Source organism: Typha angustifolia, chromosome 3 (assembly GCF_048772165.1).
Source record: "Typha angustifolia cultivar Huaian chromosome 3, ASM4877216v1, whole genome shotgun sequence".
In the NCBI taxonomy this organism is placed as follows: domain Eukaryota; kingdom Viridiplantae; phylum Streptophyta; class Magnoliopsida; order Poales; family Typhaceae; genus Typha; species Typha angustifolia.
Window position 1 is genome coordinate 1,314,508 of NC_133241.1, and position 23,219 is coordinate 1,337,726.

At 34.9% G+C, this 23,219-nt stretch overlaps 1 protein-coding gene across 6 annotated transcripts; it reads left to right on the forward strand.

Moving 5' to 3' along the window:
• The first annotated feature begins 7,721 nt into the window (after positions 1-7,721).
• Positions 7,722-21,276, forward strand: LOC140778981 (putative disease resistance protein RGA1). 6 transcript variants are annotated; one of them, XM_073123926.1, is made up of 6 exons: positions 7,722-11,360; positions 11,586-11,720; positions 11,880-12,123; positions 12,332-12,456; positions 12,663-12,769; positions 20,217-20,599. In XM_073123926.1, exons 1-3 carry the CDS (start codon positions 7,926-7,928, stop codon positions 12,012-12,014), a joined length of 3,705 nt encoding a protein of 1,234 aa, XP_072980027.1. In that variant the 5' UTR covers positions 7,722-7,925; the 3' UTR covers positions 12,015-12,123; positions 12,332-12,456; positions 12,663-12,769; positions 20,217-20,599. The 6 variants fall into 6 exon arrangements, with proteins under 6 accessions (XP_072980027.1, XP_072980020.1, XP_072980042.1 ...); XM_073123919.1 differs by having other exon boundaries at positions 12,663-12,779; positions 20,217-20,307; XM_073123941.1 differs by lacking the exons at positions 12,663-12,769; positions 20,217-20,599 and adding an exon at positions 21,092-21,276.
• The last annotated feature ends 1,943 nt before the right edge of the window (positions 21,277-23,219 follow it).

The window sequence follows — 23,219 nt, forward strand, 5'->3', positions numbered from 1 at the left end:
AATTTTGCGTTATATCAAAGCTGGCTAGGAGAAGCCAGGAATTCTAGAGAGGTTAGTATATATAATTTTCCTTTCAGATATTCTTGGCATGCAAAAAAAGGATCAACCCTCTTTGTTGCATGGTTGATCACTCTTCTGGATCGCAGCTTCAGTGGTGATACTACTTGTATCACTTGAGCAAACAGTTGTGATTTGGTTGGAAGGTGCAAATGATGCCCCTAGCATTCCAGAGGGTAGAGATTTTCCACAATCCTCTTGTTCTTTCCATGCTATGCTTTCTGGCAAAATTTCTTACTTAATCTTCATAGTCCTTCTTTACAAATGTAGTCAATGAATTTGATAGTTGTATGCCCCAAGAAGACATAGGACCATATAACATGAGCCTAGACTAAAGCTTTCTTTCTTCTTTTTTTGTGAGAGCTCCTATTAAAACCTCAAAGCCTCACTACTATAGCGAGGCATCCATCAATCTGCAAACCAAGAGGTTCAAAGATGTTGTGGGGCCTTACATTTTTCCCAAACACTCATAACTTCCCAAATAATGTAGTAAGAATGTATCACAATATACCAAGGTATGCCAAAAGTATGCCAAAAGTATGCCAAAGGTATGCCAAAGTCATGCTAAAGGCATGCCAACCATGAACTCCATAACAATCTCCCCTACTCAAGCTATACGAAGTTTTACAATCAAAAGCCTTTTTCAACAGTCGGGCATCAAATGGGTGAACTACGAAGAAAAGGAAGAAACTCCTTAATTTTACATTCATCATGAACATGGTTTGAAGTTTTGTTCGAAACTGAAACATTTCATCAAATTTTTTTTCATTTTGGTTCTCTATGATCTGAAATTAGCATCCAACCGAAACAACCCTAATAATAATTTTTTTAATGTATGGTGTTAGGTTTTTATTTGTTGGCAATTATGTACAAAATATTCTAAGTGTATTTTTTCATGTATATGAGTTTTACACAAGTCTAGAATATCTCTAGTGTGAAGAAATTGCAAGATCATTGGAGAAAAACCGTCGCATTCACACCGCGTTCGAACGCGAAAACTGCGTTCACACAGACAGAGAGCCGCGTTCACAAACGCGTTCGAACGCGGGCACTGCGTTCACACAAACAGAGAGCCGCGTTCACAAACGCGTTCGAACGCGGGCACTGCGTTCACACAGACAGAGAGCCGCGTTCACAAACGCGTTCGAACGCGGGTACTGCGTTCACACAGACCGAGAGCAACGTTCACAAACGCGTTCGAACGCAACCCAAAGAATTCAAGCTGTCGCGTTCGAACGCATTTGGGCCCGTTCGAACGCACCTGAGATTAAGTTAGACCGTTCGAACGCACCCGGGCCGCGTTCGAACGCACCTATGAAGTTTGCAATTTATTGGATTTTCGTGAGTACGGATATGACTTGGATTTAGCTCTATCTTGAAGATCATATATAAGGATAGTGTTGCCCTAACTCTAGGGGGTTGAAGAAGATTATTCAAGGAGACTTTTTGGAGGCTACATTGGTTCTTCAACAAACAAAGTCCTTCCCATCTACAAATCTTAATCTTTCGTCTTAAGGGCTATCTAGACGAAAGATGAATCTCGAGGGTTACTGAGATTTGACTTCAATCAAGAGAAGCAGTGAATCGTGGGTTCTAGCGATCAAGACTGAGAGGAACAAAGTCGTTTGGATCGACGGGTTGTTTTGTGAGTCAGTCTTGTAACTGCTAATATTTTAGTGATTGGTTTTGATCCGAGTTTGGATCCGTGGTTTTTTTCCCGTTTGGGTTTTTCCACGTTAAAATCTTGGCGTTCATCTCTACTTTCGTTCTTTATATTTCTTCGATCTTTTACTTAAGCAAACGAAAAATATTATTGCCTAGTGTTTAGATACATACGTGTGTCTAGGGGTTTTTTCATATGGTATTTAATTCTAAATTGAATTTGACTTGAATCTAACTTACACCTAACTCAATATCAACATCATTGCTTAAATGCTATTAGATTTTGTGTGATGCATCGAAAAATAAGATAAAGAAGACTAAATATCAAAAGAAGTCAAAAACCAATATGATGAAACTAGAACCGAAACTGACTGAAACATTTTATCTTTTAACTAAGCCGATCATGAATGCATTCACTACATAAATTGTTGCTAGCCTTTTCACATTATTTCTCAGACTTCTGCTTATATGCCATTTTCCTTTTCTCTTGTTGTCGATGTACAGAGGGAAGGGTTTCTATATACTAATGACCTCTTTGTGTATCTGCAGTCATCCGTATCTTCCACCATACATCTTTAATCTTATGTCTCATCTTTCTAATAATGTGGTGATGCTATTTGGGGTTTCATGAAATACTCTACTTTTAATCTACAAAACTATATTGCTTAATTCTTAGTGGATTTCGTCTAATCTTTGCACAAAATATTAATCCATATTAACATCATGCTAAAACTCACTGTCTTCGTGACTTTAGCAAAGCAATGGATGGGTATTCCGCAAGAATCTTTTCTTAGATTAGATGGAGACAGACAACTATTTGTAGGTGTAAGAAAGGTTTCATCCACATTTCATCTTATCTAAAAGTACAACAGAGTTAGGGTTCTTCCCATGTTCCAACAATATCTTCGGTAAAACTCTAATTAACCCTTAAGCAAATGCCCAATTTATCTACTCCCACAGCGAGCTTCCTAAATTTGCAGCCATTCCTTGTAGGATTTATGGGGCCACTAATCACAAGATGATACACTAAGGTGGATCCAAAATGCCATTGATTGGATTTAAGCGGGTAATGCAATGTCTATGATAACTATCAATCTCAGAAGATGTCAAACAGTCCACAGATCACTCAAAAGATAGAAGTAACAAAGTAACAACGAAACAACTTCGATAGTTTAATCTTCATTTCTCATCTATCTAGGCGAATAAATATGCAAAGGAACAAAATCTTACCTGCTTAGCTGAAATAGATTTGGATCGATCACCGGTTCACCACACAACCATTTGAAGCCAGGAAACCAAGGAGACATCTACTAAGCTCCTCTTAGCAAATCGGGTTCAAGATGGCGAGGTGGAGATGAGAACGGGCACTTAGGTGTGCTCCAAAATATTATTTTTAGAAAATTTATAGTTTACACATACATTTATTATTATTATTATTATCGTTAAGGCAATTCCAACCGGACTCCTAACTCTAAAATTAGAGCTAGCAACAGTTGGTCTCTAATCCCCACCAAAAACTATAGCTCGGCTCCATTTTCTTTTAAGCTTTTTAAGATTTCTAAATTTGTGTTCAATAATTTTAATTTTATCGGTATCATTTATTAAATAATCTAAGTAATTAAACTAAGTATATAATTAATTTTACTAATTAATTTTTGACAAAAATAGTACCATCGGAAAGATCGAACCTTTAAAATTAGTTTAATATTAAATTATTTTTGAGTTAATTTAAATTTTAAAATTTTTATTATTAATAAAAATGAGTCTAATATTTTATTACTTATAAAATAAATATGTTTAATATTATTAAAATTAATGTGTCCTAAAATATAATTACTCAAAATTAATTCTCAATGTAAATATTAAATATTAAAATACATCAGATATGAAATACATCAAATTATTACATCAATATAGAGGAGGTGGATACAGTTAAAAAAGAGTAGCTATGGAACCGCTGGCTATGGAGATGATTTATCAGACTACTAGATATCTATTATTTTTATTATGAAATGTTAATTTTTGCTTATTTTATGTAATATAATTTTGATTTTTTTTATTTAATAATATGTAATGCTTATTTCGATATTTATTTCGTATAATATAATTTCTATGCATTTAATTAAAAAATCAATAATTTAAAATTACTTTTGGAACTATTAAATATTAGTCTTATTTTAAAGATCTCGATGAAAGTTTTCTAATTATATATTTTTTATTAAAAATATTAAAAGGACCTATTAAATAATTTAAAATAACTAATATTATATATATATATATATAATATTATTATATTAATAAATATGTAGCCCGGTGAGTTGGAATGCATGGCCTCTTGCTCCATATTGGATCAGCAGGAGATGCTCTAAATGCTCTCTTATAATTTCATCTATATCGTAATGAATTATATCAATATTTTAATGACTTCAAAATCATTTTGATGTGTGTGTATTGTGTTTCAATATCACCAATTTTCTATCTACTCATCCATAGTTGAAGCAAAATCCTTACCGTGAAATGATATAATAATCAAATAATCAATTGAACAAAGTTTTAAACAACTAATATAATAATCAAGTAACAACTTTAATACCCATCAAAAGAAATAAAATACTTACCGTGAAATGATGGAGATTCACTTTCGCTCTGTTGCCCTCGTTCCTTATAACTTTTTAAGGAAGTTTGAATTGTTTCTACTTTAACTAATATAGACAGGAAATTAGGTTAAATTTATTATGAATCAGTTTTAGAACGATCCATAAATTTTTATGTGTAACCTTGAGAGTCTTAGATTGGCTTTAGAATGAAGTGATTTCGAGACCGCGATAAAAAGTTACGAAGGAAACAACGAAGAAAGGTGAAAACTAGAGTCGTTGAAGGGTGTCAGACGGCTGTGAGATGATGGAGGGCGACTGTATGATGACTCGTGAAGATAAATAATGGTTAGGATTTAAAAGTAGAATTAGTGTTTCTAGATTAGAACTACTCTCAAATAAGCAAATGAGTACAATTGAAAGAGTAAATGTGAGATAATAAAATAGCTAAACTAATATTCATTCCATGATCTCCTTTCATCATCTCAGATAAACAATGACAACTCATATTTAAAGGAGTAGAGATATAATGAGTCATATCCAACTCGACTTACTAGCATGCATATGCAGATTATCAGTTTAATTCAAATTTGAAAGCAACTAACTAGACTCAATTTAACTGACTCAGACACTCGTGATCAGATTGCTTCAAAGTTAAGTTAGAATGCTATTAATAGATGTAGACCCCACAAAAATTGGGAGAATAAGTCTATTAAAATCTTTTAGTATAAGCTACCATTGTAGTTCTGTGCCTAGTCTTACTAATATATGTTGAAAATTATGGGTTTGATACCCACTAGACATTGTGATAAATATTTGATGAATTTTCTATTGGAATGTTATATGTATATGATTTAGATTTACTATAGCTTGCTACTTAAAAAAGTTAATTCAATTATCTAATCTATATAACAAACTTTGTATTATTTAAATTATTTCACCATATTTGCTAATGCGTATGTAGCTAATAATTTAGTTAAAAATTGAAAGGGTACAGTGACAAGAGATAAAAGTTAAGAGGGGTTGAGTTGTTTTCATCCAAAACGACCGACATTAAATATATTTAATCAATCAATATGTCTCCAAATTTTTTATTAAAAGATAGGTAAGGAGCCATTACGAAACTCTCTCGCCAAAAACACCTTGACCTTGACCTGGAGATGTTGGTTAGGTTTGTCGGCAAAGGCCGATTAGTTAGCTTCCTTATAAATATGAAGAAAGGAAATTTCTTAGAAATTTGTCTTTGATGGTATTAATGTCTTCAATAATATTCGGACTAATCGACAATAAAAGTACATGACTTTGAAGTCTTTCAAAAACTTCTAGTCCTTTTTTTTATTGTTTTCAAAGACTTCAAAGTCTTTGTCTTTTATTGACTTCTAGCGGATTACTAGTCTACAATAAAAGAACAGACTTTGAAGTCTTCAAAAAATAATAAAAAAAAGGACTAGAATATGTCTAACGGTGAGGGGCGAGTTGTTTTACCGCTAGGGTTTATTAAGTAGTCATAAGGAGGGTGGATAGATTTAGCCCGTGTTGGGACAAACCACGCTAACCACGTGCATATGTCTGCATTACTTATAATGTTTATTATGATGATCAATTATTTACATATTCATACACTTTCTATGACAGTGTGTATATATATACTCATGTTATTCTGCTAGTAATAGGGCCACTTGCCAAGCATTAGGCTCATTTATTGTGATATGTAATGCAAATTGATAGTCATCATGATGGGAGCTCGATAGAGCTTTATCTATTAGGTTGTTAGACCTATCTTTTTTTTTTTTTTCCATTATGTTGTACTATATTTTATGAGGTGATATGTTACCCTCTCGTTGTATCTTCCTTTCAGCATGTATTTGGAGACTTGTTGTATTTTAGATGAATTTGTTGTGGCTATGACCTTTTTTACTTCATCTAACTTAGTTTTATTTGGTATTAATAGTATATTACAAGACCTCTAGACTCCCGTGAACTTCACATGGGACACACGTGATAGTTTGGGGTTGTTTTATTTAGGCTAGTCAAATATGATAAAAAAATAGTCAAATATGATGAAAAAGTAACTATTGCATTTTAATCTAGATCACTCGGGGTAAATATTTAAATTAAAAATATATGGGGGTCTTATATAATTGAGCCCTCACACGAGGTATAGTGTAATTTCTAAGAAAAAACAAATACCAAAATGTTCCTAAAGGCAACATTAATTACAACAGTTAAGAGTTGATATTATGTTATTATACCCTTCTAATCCCCTTTAACTAGCAATGTCACATATAGCTGGAATGGCTAACAAGACCCTAATAATAAATCCTCAGCAAGCTTAATCACTCTTTATATCCTCCCCTCATCTTCTTTCATGTGTTCATTTTCTCCGTCGGTTTAACCAGATTGCAGAGTAACCACGAGATGCTATAGATGAGATTTGTCTTCAAATAAATCAAGATTAATGAGAAAGCGGAGAAGATGGAAATATATTGTAAGGAAGATTGGGATAGTTTTGCCCATCTATTTACTTGATTTTTAGGATTTTTATATAGTTCTTATCAAAAACTTTTAAAATATTATAATTGCCACTACATTATTTAAAATATCAGAATTGCTACTAAAATCTTTTTATTTTTTTAGAGTGTTACATTGTGGCTAATTTTTAATAGAATATTTCTAATAGATTGCTGTTATAGTTGATGAATATATATAAATGATTAAAATGCCCCTTTATAAAGTTTAGAGTGTAAAATATTTATCAATAATTTTTATCTCATGTAAAATAAGAAATATTTCATTATACTATAATATTGGAGTGCATAAAACTATTTTTAATAATTTATTCAAGGGTAGAATAGTCTTTTTAGTTCTAATTGTGTTTTAAATATGATTAGTTAGATTTAACTAACAAAATGCCATTTTTAAAAGAGCAATTTTTAAATAAATACGGTGGCATCATAAAAAAAGTATTTGGTGGAATTTTTTAAAATTTTAAAGATTTTTCTATGAGAATTTGTAATGAAATATTGACAGAGAGGGAGACTTAGTGATACATATAGGAGGTCAAGATGTAATTAACTCTTCTTTTTTTATATCTTTAACTATAATTTTTTTTAAAAAAAAAAGGAATAACCGATAGGTTTCTAACAGTTTTAATAGATCAATGTGAAAAAAAGAAAAATCAAAGGATGCTTACGGAAATGGATAATAATTCAGGAGTCGAAATGAAATTATCCAATAAAAAGAAAAAACTTTTCGTGGAGTTGGGTGGCAGAGAATCCGGTACCCAGATCTAGATAAGTTGTCAGTTTGTGTTCATCCACGACTTCCACTGATCTTGTTCAGGGTCAACTATGGCGTGCAATGAGTGTGAAATGACTTAAAGACGATTAACTGCACATAGCCGACTACATCTACGCAGACCATCATGCAAAGCTTGTGCTTTATATGTCCATTAAGGACTACAAAATATCCTGACTGCAGTAATTTCCTATATAGTCAGATGATTAGCTCGATTATTTAAGTCGGAAAGATCAACACGATAATTAATACAAAGTTAGAGTAACATGGCAAGTGAAATCATTTACAAGTCCGACAACTTGACTTGATGCTATCATGTGCGATGGCTGCCAACTTGCTCTAATTTACAAGTCTCTTGTCCCTCTTCGGATCTCTCTTTCTCATTTTGCTCGTGATTTCACTTTTGTTCCCGCAGCGTTGGAGATCGAGATGGCTGCCTTCGCCAATTCAGTAGGAGCGATGTTTGGATCTGCTGTTGTGGGTGAGTTGGTAAGCAGAGTCACCTCCTTCTTGGGAGGGCAGTACGAGCTGCAATCCGATGTTGAAGGAAAGCTCCAAAGGCTAAAGGAACTACTTTTAGAGGTCGAGAGCGTCGTCGAAGCAGCGGCGGGGAAGGAGATCAAGAACAAGAGGTTGGTGGATTGGTTGATGGAGCTCAAGGACGTGGCGTACGAGGCGGACGACGTCCTGGACACATTTGAATACCGATTGCTGGAAAAGAAGGCCAACGAGGACGAGAAGGTGAGTTCCTTCGCCTCCTCTTCTTCTAACGCATTCAAGCGTATTTGTACTGCTGCTGCACATTACACCTTGCTTTTACGTGATGACGACGTCAACGAGTTGAACACTCTTTTGGAGAGGTTGGAGAGGATGGCTTCCAAGGTTGGAAATTTCCTTACCTTGTTATGTTTGGACGGCCAATCTGAGAAGCCTGCAGGCGTCATCGGGCAGCGTATCACCGGTGCTTTGCCGACTTTTGAACATACTTTTGCTGGACGTGTGAAGGAGAAGGAAGAGATCATCGACATTTTGCTGGGAACAGAGTTAAGTGGTGCTGGATTTGTTCCTGTCCTTCCAATACTCGGCATCGGAGGGGTAGGGAAGACTACTCTGGCCCAAGTCATCTATCATGATGAGAGGGTGCAGAGCCACTTCTCCCTCAAGATGTGGGTCTGCGTCTCTGAGAGCTTTGATGTGATCAGGCTCACAAGAGAGATGTTAGATGAATCAGGCTGTGAACCAAGCAGTTATACTGGTGTCACCAATTTCAGCAGGTTACAAAAAATTCTAAAGGAGAAGCTTAGCTCACATAAATTTCTTCTTGTCCTCGATGACGTATGGAATGAGACTGAGAAAGAAGTATGGGAAACAATCAAAGCTCCACTGCTCCATGGGAAAGATGGAAGCAAGATCTTGTTGACCAGCAGATTGCCAAACGTTTCAAAGTTGATGGGAACAATGGATCCAATTAAACTAGATGGATTGCCAGAGGATGAGTACTGGTCCTTCTTCAAGGAGTACGCATTTGGTGGTGCCAATTCGGAGGAGCATCCGAGATTAGTAGCCATTGGGAAGGAAATAGCTTCAAAGCTGAAGGGATCACCATTAGCAGCAAAGACTATGGGTGCACTGCTCAATGATAAATTAGATGTTGATTACTGGGAGAGCATTTCCAAGAGCAAGATATGGGAATTAGAGAAAGGTCAGGATGGCATAATGGCTGCTCTCAAACTGAGTTACCTGCAGTTACCTACCCATTTACAGCAGTGCTTTGCTTACTTAAGTGTATATCCTAAAGATAAGAGATTCGATCGTCGTCACGTGATACAGATGTGGATGGCACAAGGTCTGATTTGTTATGATAGTAGGATGAAGAGAATCGAGGATGTTGGAGAGAGCTACTTTAATGAATTGATATCCAAGTCATTCTTTCAACCAAGTACTTGGTCCGGTTACTACACTATACATGATCTACTACATGATTTGGCAGAATCTGTTTCAAAGGATGACTGCTTCAGAATTGAAGGCGAGGAATTCAGGACAGTGCCAACCACCATTCGTCATTTATATCTAAACACAAAACATCTGGCTACACTAAATAAGAGCATATTCGTGTTGAATAAGTTGCGCTCGTTGATTTTGTTTACAGATAGCTATCCCTCTGTTATTGATGCTGATCTTCAAGATGTGCTTATACAGCTGAGAATGATTCGTCTGCTTGATTTGAGTAATTGCAACATAGAAAAGTGTCCTGACTATCTAAGTTGTCTTATACATCTGCGCTACCTAGATCTCTCTAGGAATGGTAGATTGAAGGAATTGCCGAAAGAATTAAGTAAGCTTTACCATCTACGGATATTAAATCTTGATTACCTGAGATTGTTCGGTGTACCTGCAGGCATGAGCAAGCTGATTAATTTGCGGCACTTGATTTGTTCTGATGAAGTAGTATCAAAGGTAGAAGAGATAGGAAAATTGACTTGTCTTCAAAAATTAAGCAAGTTTTGTGTGCAAAAGGTTCCTGAATTTCAAATCGTACAGTTGAAATACCTAAGAGAGCTTCGTGGATGCCTTAGAATTGAGAATCTTGATTGTGTGGGAAGCGAGGAAGAAGCCAAAGAAGCTAGGTTGTGCGACAAAGCGAACCTTGATGAGTTATATTTAGAGTGGGATACTAAAAGTGATATGGAGCCTGATGAGGTGCAGAATGGAATACTAGAAGGCCTCCGTCCACATCCAAATCTCAAAGAGCTAGACATAGATGGTTATAGAGGTACCCTGTCTCCTAGTTGGATGGTTCTTAATCACTCATTCACCAACCTAGTAAGACTTCACCTAGACAATTGTAGCGCATGGAAGGACCTTCCACCTCTTGGACAGCTTCCGTGGCTAAAGGATCTTAAACTACGGGGGATGAATGCAGTAAAAGAAATTGGTGCTGGGTTTCATGGAGAAAAGGGGTTTCCATCATTGTTGTGGTTGCTATTGGAAAACTTTCCACAATGGGAAGAGTGGTCTGCAGATGAGGAGGTTACCTTGTTTCCCCGCCTCCAAAGCTTTGAAATCAATGATTGTCCAAGACTAAAAGCAATTCCATCCCTCCCATCTACACTCCAGGAATTGAAAATTGAGGAAGTAGGGCTGACTATCCTACCCAAATTCTCATACCCATCGAATTCTTCCTCCTCTTCCACCTCTTCCTTATCTTCATCTTTAGATATTTTGACTCTCTGTGGGTGCACTGATCTGAAACTTGTACTAGGTGAATGGTTTCTACAGGAGCATAATAATTTAAGGCACTTAGTGGAGGTCAACATCGATCATTCTGAATATTCTTCGTTTGAGCCTAGGGTTCAGCAGGAACATCTGATGCTGAATGTCTTTAGTGAACTCATTGGGCTTCAAAGTTTGTGTATTGGAAACTCCAACCTTTTTGTGACATCAGACGTAGAGGAGGATAGAGGACTCCTACCTCCTTCACTAAAAAACTTCATGCTTATCAATTGCTCTATTGTTGACAACATAATGTCAAAGTGTCTCCGAGGCCTTTCCTCTCTTTGCCGATTGGAATTAACAAATCTCTCAGATATAAAGATCATTTCTTTTTCCCAAGGGTTGCAACAGTTAACACAACTGAAAGTGTTAACTATTTTTCATTGTGACGATCTTTCATCACTTGTCGGCCTTGAAGCTCTCCATTCGCTCGAAACATTGGAAGTAACTAATTGTTCGAAGCTTACCATCATAATTGTAAGTATTATTATAATATATAGTTAAAATATTTTATAATTATTTAGATTATGGTAAGTATTAAAATAATTGATATTTTTTGTTCCTAGCATATTATGATAGTATCTCTTATTTTTATACTATACGTACATTTCCATATTCTCAAAATATAATATCAAAGTGTTTTCGAAGAATTATTAATATACTCAGGCTCTCATGTATAACGACCATTCTTTGTTTTCCCAGGGATTGCGACAGTTAACACGATTGGAAAGTTTAAATATTTTGTATTGTGAAGAACTTTCATCAATTGACGTTGAAGCCCTCTCGTCACTCCATATATTTAACGTATTTAATTGTTCGAAGCTTACTGTCATAAATGTAAGTATTATAGTAATTAATATTCTTTATTCCTAGCACATTATGATAATACCTTTTATTTTATACTATACTTACCTTCCATATTCTTAAAACATAATGTTAAAGTGTTTAGGAGGTATTGTCAATCTCTTAGGTATAACAGTCATTTCTTTTTCTCAGGGATTGCAACACTTGACAGGACTGAAAAGGTTACTTATTCATAATTGTAAAGAGCTTTCATCAGTTCCCGGTCTTGAAGCCCTCCATACGCAAAATATTATAAAAGTACAAGGATGTCCAAAGCTAGATGGTTGAGGAAGAAGAGGAAGAGAAAAAATAGGAAGATGATGCTTGTGTCCTAAATTTGGAATGGTGGAAGAACTTCAAATTGTTATCGTTTTCATATGATTCATGTGTTATCATGGCAAGTGCTCTTAATTTTCCATTTGATTCTCCATTCCTGTGCTTCTCTTCTTTTTTTCCTATATGCGTTTGCTATATCACCCTCATTTTTTGTTGCTGTCTTTCGATTTGCGCCTAGATGCATGCAGATCAATCCTGTTATATGATGCATCCGTGCTCATATTTTTATAATTATTATTTTTCTTAATTTTATTTTCATATTTTTGCAGAGGATCTATAAATTCTGGTCTTACTTTGAGATATTGATTTTGTATGAAAGAACGGGAGCAACTCTCCTTGGTGCACATATATTTGACAAACATTCATTATTTTAGCTTCAGAGTTGATACTACATGTAAGTATCAAATGTCCTAGCCTTCTAGAGGTTAGGGATTGACCCTAAATCCTCTTGCTTTCTTTACATGATGCATACTGCAAATACTTCTTTGCTGTGCTGTAAAATTAATAGGAGAATATTTCTATTGGCTCATAGCTTCTCTATTTATTGGCAAATATAGTTGGCTTCTGTTTTATGATGCTTATCACTTTGATCATTTCAAGCAAACTACCCTGGAATGAGGATGACATCCAAGAACTTTGTTTTGGTCTTGACAAATAATCAGCTTGTGGGTTTAGTCCAAACTCAATCATCAAGCCAATATATTGGGGTAATTTGGGGTGATTATCTGTGCTTTTCCTTTTCCATCGTAAATGATTTTGTTTTTCCATTTGATTCGCTATTTCTATGCTTCTCTTTTTTTTTTATATGCCTTGCCTTATCATCCTCATTTCTTGTTGTTGTCTTTTGATCTATGCCCAGATTCATGCAGATCAATCTTGTTGTAGGACGCATCCATGCTTATATTGTTGTAATTATTGTTTTTCTCATTTCATTTTCAAATATTTGCAGAGGATCTATAAATTCTGGTCGTATTTTGTGGTATTTCATTACAATTAGTATATCATTTTATTTTGTGAGAAATCCAGGTGCTCTAGATTGCACCAATCTTTCTGGAATACAAATATGTACTGTTATATGATTTTACATCTATTGCTACTCAGATATTTGAAGTTTAGAGAAGCACTTAGTCAAAGATAGCAGCACTTAGTCAAAGATTTTACATCTATTGTTAATTCAATTTTTAATCACTGCTACTGATCTGCAAAACACTTCTGTTTCTTCCACAAATTTCAGAAATTGGATTAGAACCTATGTCAGAACGGATATGACAGAACTCAGAATGCATAAATTGGATTGTTAGAACTCTGAATGCCAGAAAGAAGAAATAGGGTTAAAATCATTTGAGAACTGTTCTTTTCAGAACAACCTTCTTCCAGTCGTGCGCACTCATGAGGGTTCGAACGCTCGGGCGATAAGATGGTTTTCCTTAGTTGATTTGAGCACTTTTGAGTGCAGTTTCGACATTTCGTGTTAGAGTAATCTAAGGAGCTTTTAACCTTAACTTAGGTCATTTCTTTTTCTGACATTTTATTGAGGCGTTGGAGATCATCGTTGCAGCTTGAAAATCTCTACCAATTACATCTTGAGAGTTATTAAGATGTACGATACAATCTCGAGAGTCATAGAGAATGAAAATCAAATACAGAAAATAGTATATCAAGGGGAAGTTGAGCAAGATAGCTACAGACATAGTTATGGGCATCAACAAGTCGTCTGTAGGTTCTTATAACTGCTACACTTTTAGGACAGTATTTGATTCGATCCTAAGGTAGGATCCATAACAGATATAGTTATGGGCATCAACGAGTCATCAGTAGGTTCTTATAACTGCTACACTTTTAGTACAGTGTTTGATTCGATCCTAAGATAGGATCCATAGTAGACATAGTTATGGGCATCAACGAGTCGTCTGTACGTTCTTATAACTGCTAGGAAAGGCGTCCGAGAGACTAGGAAATGTATTCAAATGGCACGATCAAACCCAAAGGGCATTTGAACTGCTTTGAGAACATTTGAACTTCACAATGAAACCCATTTGAATTTCTAATACTTCCTACATGAATCATGTGAAACATGTTTATACGGCCAGGTTGAAATGTTGTCCATTCAAATGAGGTAGAATTCCATTGTGCTAATCAAATTAGGAGAGAAACTAAACCTAATAAAAGAACTTCTAAAAATAAATCAAACTAGACTCAAAATTGTGATAGACATTCGACCGCCGAAAAGAATGTAACAACGACATAGCGAAGCCCTATTAGGCATTTGGATGGATTTGAGAAATGTTCAAATTGAATTTCTAGTGCATCGTCGCATGTGAATTGTGTACAACACGATCTGAATGGCACGATCAAAATATCGTCCATTCGGATGGGATGTGTGAGAACTGAAAAAAAAAGAAAAAAAAACTTTCTTGGAGCACACGTGCGCACCCTTTTCTCTCTCCCTCACCTGCACGTGATAGAGTAGCCGCGATTTTTTCGGCCGAATCCAAATCTGTTTTGGATTTGATTTTTTCTCTATAAATTAAACTCCAAAACCCTCACTGTTGAATTTACCTTTGCTCCCCTCTCTCCCCCACCCCCCATTTTTCCTTTCCCTATCGACAGAGTCGTCACCGTGGAATCAGACTGCCGGAGTGTTGCCAGAGCAATTGGAGACCACCATGTGACTCTTTGATAAACCCTCTCTCACCCCCTCAAATTTAATTTAAGTTTAATAGGTTAAAATAGAAATACCTAATTTGTGATGTTTCGACTTCGTCGGCGGATCACGCCGGCCGACGGCTTCGGATTGTTGCCGCTCCACCATTGGAAGCTTCATGTCGTTGGCCTTGTGCCGTGGACGTTCACTTTTGGAGCCCTCGTGGCTCCGGTTGCCGTCGACTATGGATGGAGACCTCCCCGTTGGTCGCCATAGCCGATTTTCTCTCCCCTTTTAAATTGTCGAGGGTGCGAGGAAGACACAGGCATGGCCTACGTACTATCGGCGACAGAAACCGCTAGCGTCTCTCTCTCCCCCTCTCTCTTTCTCTCTCGTTAGTCCCTTCGGGATGAAAAAGGCAAACTCGGGTAACCCGAGTCTCGCCTTCATCCCTTAAGTGTTGGATTTGGGTCAGGCTGGATTTGAATCCAAGGGAAGGCCTTTGGCCTAATCTAGCCCAGCCCAACCGATTGGGCTTGTTATGGCCCAAATAGGTAATTTTTTGGTTTTAAATTATAGAAAATCTTAATATTATTTAATTTAAAAATTGTATTAGTATTTATTATTAAAGTTGGTGATTTTTACCATGTGAGCTAGAGATTAGAGATTTCAGTTGTCTTGCGTAGACTTAGGTGAGTGGGTTCACTCACATATTTATTTATATTATGTTTCGTACCTTTATCAGATCATATCATTTATTGTGTGCAAATTTATTTATTTTATTCTTATGTGCAAATTTATTTATTATATTTTCTATGTTCATTTAATTATTATACTCAGTGCATCACCATACTTTGTATAAATTACAAATTTTAGCGGGAAAAAATAAAACTAGTATTGATATGACTTCGAAAATAATCCCGATATATATCACTTGCGGCTTTCTGTGGTGAGTCAACTTTAACTAGTCCAGGAAAAAGTTCTATTTTAGATCACTATGGTGACTTTCTTAGGTGACTCCGACTGGGTTAGGGAATAGTCGCAGGATAGATCAAAAACTTTCTGAGGTGACTTTAACATTTCTGAATGGTTAGTAGAAAAGATAGGGTGTGTTGATCATATAGTGACATCTCCTGATGATCCTAACTGGATCAGCTATGAGTAAAAGACCTGAGTGCTATCTCGATGTGACTTCTAGTTGATGTGGATCTACAGGGTATAGACCCATTGAGACAAATGATATTATTATTTTTGAGAAAGATGTTAATATGTTGAAACTGAACAAGGTTACTAGTTATGACTCTTTATTATTATTATTATTGTCATTCTTCTAAGAGCATGCTTATTGGAAATTGTCATTTATATTGTTGAACTTGAGTTTTATTTAACACTATAAAATTTTTAAATTATTTGGTTTTCGAGTGGATTCCACTCACTGAGCTATAGTTATTAGCTCATAGATTTATTTTTCTCTCTCTTCTGTTATTTCAAGTAGTAGTCAGCGTGGCAACTGAGCGAGATATACCGAGACCCTACCTTCACTTAGGACCTACTTATTTACCTTTCTGTTCTTTTGATCTTATGTTTTAGATTAATTGTTAATTTAATTTTGTTGAGAGACACAATAATAAGGACATTGTTTTATTTTCATTGCAAGTAGTTTAAATCAAATAAAGTAGATTCTCTTCTTTTATTTATTTTTGCCATTGTACACTTAGGAAGTATTAGTAAGGTTTCGTATATCTCAAGCATATTAAGATGTATGGCCGACCATGATTCTGATTTTAGGTCGTGATAGGATGGAGTTACATTGTGCCTCTTAAACTAAAACAAACTTTTAAAAATAAATCAAATCAGACTCAAAACTATGATGGCATTCGAAGGTCTAGGAGAGTCCATATACAGAAAGTTCTTAGGAGGGTCCACAAACATCAATATATACAAGATCTAAAGGAGCAACAGAATTATTATGAGAAGTTAAGAAAGGAAGACAATGACTCCTCGCTAGTTGACAATTAGAGCATACGAGAGGATGTGTACTAGCAAATACAGGAATCCTGGAGGTAGAGAGAACACGACTGACCACAAAAAAAGAAGCATGTCTAAGGCAATGATGCCAGCCAATAAACCAACATGGATGCCAACAAAAGCCCAAGCAGTAGAGAACCATGGAGGAAGAGACAGACTAGAGACCATCACATTCCCCACGTAGTCCTTTATGATGAAGTAAGAGCCATAGAATTCAAAAAGCAATTGTTGTCAGAGGTAAAATGTTGAACAAATAACAAATTCTTTTTTATGTTAGGAACAAGAAGAACATTATTGAGGCAACAAAAAATTTTGGAATTTGAAATTATGGAATCTATTACCAACTTGGATTTGATCCAAACTAGAGTACACATGACTCCTAATATTTAGATTATTCATGACAGTAGTAATGTGGTAGGTAGCACCACTATCTGGGTGCCGGTCGCGAGCTTGTGGTGCATTCTTGGAAACTTGAAGAGATGAATCAAACCTTCTATAGCAAGCTAATGCACTATCTACATATTTATTACAAATCTGACATGTAGCTGGAGGAGTCCAGTGGTGGTAACGACTTCCATTAGAGCATCCTGAGCCTCGACCATATCTAGGAGTTTGGAACGAGCTCCCACGATTGTCATAGTTTCATCCTCGAGATTGTTGAGCATTATGTCACGGACTATATCTAGAATGATCTAGACATAGGAAAATTATGAGATTTTTGTGGTGATATCGTTGAAAGTTAGGGTTGTAATGGCTTTGTTTCACGTAAATTAGAGGTTGGGATGAAAAAATGAAATAGTGGAGAAAGGTTTGAATGGAACAGATTGGCAAATATCCAATATTGTGGCAGTTGTTGAAGAGTCGCAGACAACCATATAGTAGGGTGGCTCGTGGTGGAGGACAGTGGCTACGGTTTAAAAGCTTGGAAGAATTTTATAGTTAATATTTATTCTTATAAAGATAAAGACGATCTAACAACTACAATAAAATAATAAATATGATAATAAAAAATTGCTATACTTAATAATTTTTTAATGCCCGGATGCCTAAGCAAAGCAGCTCAGCCCCTCTATATATTACGATAATACCTCTTATTTTATACTATAATTATCCTCTCATATTCTCAAAATATAATGTTAAAATATGTTTATGAGGAATTGTTAATAGTCAATCTCTCATGTATAATGACCATTTTATTTCCATTGGTTGCAATACTTGACACGACTGAAACAATTATTTATTAGGAATTGTGAAGGGCTTTCATCACTTGTCGGCTTTGAAGTCCTCTCTTTGCTTGAAACGTTGAATATCTATCAATTTCCAAAGCTTACTATCATAAATGTATGTATTATCATGATTGGTATTTTTCATTCCTAGCATATTATATTATACTTATTCTCCCATATTCTCAAAATATGGTGTCAAAATATATCCCGAGAAATTGTTAGTAGTCAATCTCTTAAGAACACTGATTATTTCTTTTCCCAAGGGGTTTCAACATTTGATACTACTAAGAAAGTTAGATATTACGAATTGTAAAGAACTTTAATTACGTGCCAGCCTTGAAGTCCTCTCTTCGTTCAAAATATTGAGTGTAGATCAATTTCCAAAGCTTACTGTCATAAATATAAGTATTATAATAATAGATACTTTTTGTTGCTAGCACATTATGATAACACCTCTTATTTTATACTAGAATTAATTTTTCGTATTCTTAAAACATAATGTCAAAGTGTCTCCGAGAAATTATTGATACTAAATCTCTTAGGTATAAGGATCATTTTTTTCCCCACCGGTTGCAACACTTGACACGACTAACCAGCTAGATATGAAGCCCTCTGTACACAAAATATTTTGGAAGTAGATGGATGTCGAAAGCTTGCAGGGGTTGCAACACTTAACACAACTGAACATGTTATATATTAAGGATTGTGAAGAGCTTTCATCAGTTGCCGGCCTCCGTATGCATAATATGTTGGAAGTATATGGATGTCAAGAAGAAGAAGAGGAGGGGGGGAGGAGGAGGAGGAGGAAGAAGAAGAGTAGGAGGTAAAATAAGAAGAAAAATAGGAAGATGAAGAAGAAGTGGGCTTGTGTCCTAACTTCGGATCGACTGCAGCTTATTCCTCAAATTAAGTGCTGCGTAGGAAAAAAAAAAAAAGAAGCCTTTCCTACATAAAAGAATTATACATATCAGTTTTTCTAATGAATTGTAGGAGGATGAGGATGTGTTTCGACATCTCACCTCCCTTCAAATGTTAAGAATTGAAAATTATAGAAGTCTCCAAGCATTGCCTGCGTACCAATTTTGAGTCACTGCCTAGCAAAGCTTATTACTAGTTGGATGCCACCCTTTGTTTAAGCAGCGGTACTGCAACAGTGATGGGGCTAATTTTTGTTTAAGTTCAAATATTTGAACTTTGGAGAACACACAGCCAAAGATAGCAACCTCTAAATTTGTTTTCTCATCTTAGCTTTACATGTATAAATAATTCCATCAAGTCTTGGCTTGTCTCTTATTATTTGTTTCTGTTCATTCTGCTTATTTACTGGTAGATCTTCATGTTTTAGCAGGGTATTTATGCATGAGCATATAGAGAAATTAATTGGCAATAAAAAGAATCTTTTTGTTTAGATGTCGCAATGATATTATTTTGTGAGATATCTAAGTGCTCTAGATGATACCCATCTGTTCTGAGTATACAAAAATGTATTGTTTTGTGGTTTTATAAGGTGTTGCTACTCAAATATTTGAAGTTTGGAGAACACTTAGCCAAAGACAACAACCACTAAATTCGACTTCTCATCTTAGATTATATAGAAAGTAAATGAAATGTATGAATAATTCCATCAAGTCTTAGCTTTTCTCTTACTCCTTATTTCTGTTCATTCTGCTTATTTTCATGGAGTCACAATCATTAATAAGTCCTCTTCATTTAGTCAAGGTATAAACCTTAAAAATGTCAAGTAGTTATTGATGGCACATCTAGTTCTAGAACATTTAATGCAAACACTTCAACAGGAAGTTTACTTGACGTACATGAATCTGATAAGCTAGTCTTTAACTTCCTGTGATTTGCAAGGCTAAACTGCTCATTGTTTCAGTTCGAAAAAGTGAAGTATGATATAAATATATCCTAAGTGCAATATCTCTTCATTTAGATGTGAGAAATCCGAGTGCTCTAGTTTGCACTAATCTTTCTGGAATACAAAAACATACTGTTATATAGTTTTACTTCTATTACTACTCAGATATTTGAAGTTTAAAGAAGCACTTCCTTTGATTTTCCTATTATAGTCAATTCAACAGAGTCTTCAACTTCCTTTGATTCACTAAGCAACATCCTCGTGTTTTCTTATTATTTCATTTCATACTCATTACTGTTAGTTTTGATTCATTCATACTTTCGGAAACATGTGAACACCTGATTAGGCTAGAGTGTATGTCTATATTGAGGTGGTTTTTTGTTTTCCTCATGCAGAGGAAATTAATGGCTCCAGTTCGAGGGCTTCAGTTCTGCGCATGAAGATTATAGTTAATTACGTCAAGAGATAACTTCTGATTGACCTGGGTTGTGCTCTCCATTAGATATATTTCATTAATTTAATAATGCTAGGAAGTACAAATATTCATGATAACGGTATTATCTGCAACATTTATATAGGATAGGTTAAGGAGCTCATTCCAATTGAATCATTAAAATTAGATTTGTATCTTTTCCTCATCACCTCCTCTGTGTGTAGATGAAGTATCAAATGATTTTGACCCTCTGGATCAAAAGAAACGGCCATCTTAATTTCAGCTGCACAAATTTCCTGAAGTTTCAATTGAATGTTTAAATTGTCAATTAAATTTTCGGCCACTAGTACTTCTAATTAGTAATTTGAAGACTGATCATAAGGTGATCCTCCTGTATTTATGTAAAATTTCAGATGATTGGGGTGAATAAATTGAAAGATACAATCTTCTTAAGATTCAGTTGTAATCATATTTCACCATTAGAATATTATTCACTAGCCTTCTTCAGTCTGCGTTTTAATATAGAAAGCGACTCTATTTGTAATTAGGTTTCCATTCTATCAGTTAATCAGGATGTGCTTCTCTGTTAGGAAATTGTTTTAACTGATCTAGAATAAGGTAATTAAAATTTATGAGTGTTTCGAAATGCTAACACAGTCATATCCTGATACAGGCCCTCTATTCTGATTTTTTTTTTAATTTCACATCCAATTTAAAGAAAATATTCAAGTTCTTTGTCAATATCATCATGTATCAAATCATAACAATTTACTCTATATGTGTACAAAGTTGTTTCAGGTGATTTGAATAAGTACTCCAGCACTAACCATTATTCAGCAAAACTTTTCAGGCAGTGTGCCGAAATTTTTTGACGATCTTATCGGCAAACTTATGCTCTTTATAAGTGAAAAGTTTCAAGCCATTTGGACTACTAGTTCAGATGTTACAAGTGCTACAAAATGCTATTCCAGAATGTTCACAATTATTCATTAGTAATGTTTAGGTGATGTGCCAAAGTATTATTCAGCTGTATTTTATACAAACCTGATTGAATATCAACTCTCATATGATGTTTTACATATGTGAACTGATTTCAAATGATTTAGCTGAATGGATTAATAGAAAAAACCGTGCCAAAATGTGTATCCAATCATATTGTGCTACCTCTGTTTTATAGGCATGATAATTTAGGATGCTTTAATATTAATTCAATTTATAATCACTACTACTGATCTGCAAATCACTTGGTTTCTTCTGCAAATTCCTGAAATTGGATTAGAACCCATGTAAGAACAGATGTGACAGAAGTCAGAATGCATAAATTGGGTTCAAACCCCTGTTAGAACAGTCTTTGATAGAACTCTGAATGCAGAAAGCAGAAATAGGATTAAAATCATTTGAGCATGATTCTTTTCAGAACAACCTTCTTCCAGTCATGTGTGCTCATGAGGGTTCGAACGATCGGGCGGTAAGATGTTTTTTTTTTAGGCTGATTTGGGCACTTATCAGTGAAGTTTCAACATTTCGTGTTAGAGATATTTAAGGAGCTTTTAACCTAAACTTTGGTAATCTCTTCTATGACATTTTATTGAGGCTTTGGAGATCATCATTGCAGCTTAGAGATATTCCACGACAGAGGTGCTAAAAAGTGATTTACAGATTCCTCAAACTTCACATCTCTACCAGTTTCGTCTCGAGAGTTACTAAGATGAATAATACGATACAACCAGCATCATAGAGATTGAAGATTAAATATAAAAAATAGTACATCGAGGAGAAGTTAAGCAAGATAGCTACAGATATAGTTATGAGTATCAATGAATCGTTTATAGGTTCTTGTAACTGCTGCATTTTTAACAGAATGTTTGGTTCGATCTTAAGATAGGATCCATAGCTTTCTACCCTGCGTTTACTAGAGGTTTTTTCACGTAAAAAATTGCTTGTCTTCTGATTGTTCTTTGTTCTTATTTCTTCAGTTTCATTATATTTGTGATAGCCGTGTGGTAGTTTGATTTCCTAGGATTTTAAAGTTTCAAGATCAAATAAGCAATAGCAGAGAGTTTTTTCAAACACAGTCTAGATATAAGATCTAGTGACCCTTGATACATAAGTTGAATATATTGGCCAACTCTCTTAAAACACATGCAATAGGATCAAATCATAAGTCACAACAAGCCAAAACAAGTGAACAAATGCACAATTCATTTTAACTTCTTTTATAAATAAATTTATGCATGAATTGCTTAAATCCATGAGTTCCTCTTTGAGCATCTCCAACTAGGTTCCAAATATCTAAATTTAGAGCCCAATTTGCTCTGGAGCATACCACAATGCATATTGTAGCTCCAAATTTGGAGCTCTGAAGGGATTTGTAGAGCCTAGCAGCTCTAAAAACTATCTATATGTTTGAGCCATCATTTTATGTTTTATCTGTATTCTTTGTTTTATGCATTAATTATTAAAATTTAGTATATAATTAGTTTTTCTAATTGATTTTTAACAAAACTAGTAATATTAGAAAGGTATCAATGAGGCATTCAAAATGACTCTAATATTAAAATATTTAAAATAGTGTGTGTCGAAGTTATAACTATAAATATCAAACATAAAATATATTAAATAAAAAATACATAAAAAATCATATTCCTTCGATCTCTTTGTTGCAATAAGTGTTCAATAAACATGTTCTAAACTCAAAGTGAGCCTCACTATTTAGGATTATCTACTATCGAGCAAGAAATTGTTGAAATCGTTTATCATCATCGATTTTCATTTCTTTAGTGATGGGATGGGAGGTTGTGTGGAATCGTTAATATTACTGAAAAAGATTGTCAATTTGGGTGAATGCACATTTTTTTCATAGGAAATGACATGAAGTTATTAATATAAATAATAGTAATTTTTAAATCAAAGATTAATCAGAAGATCAATATAGAAGAGGGGAATATAAAACTAGTGGATACAA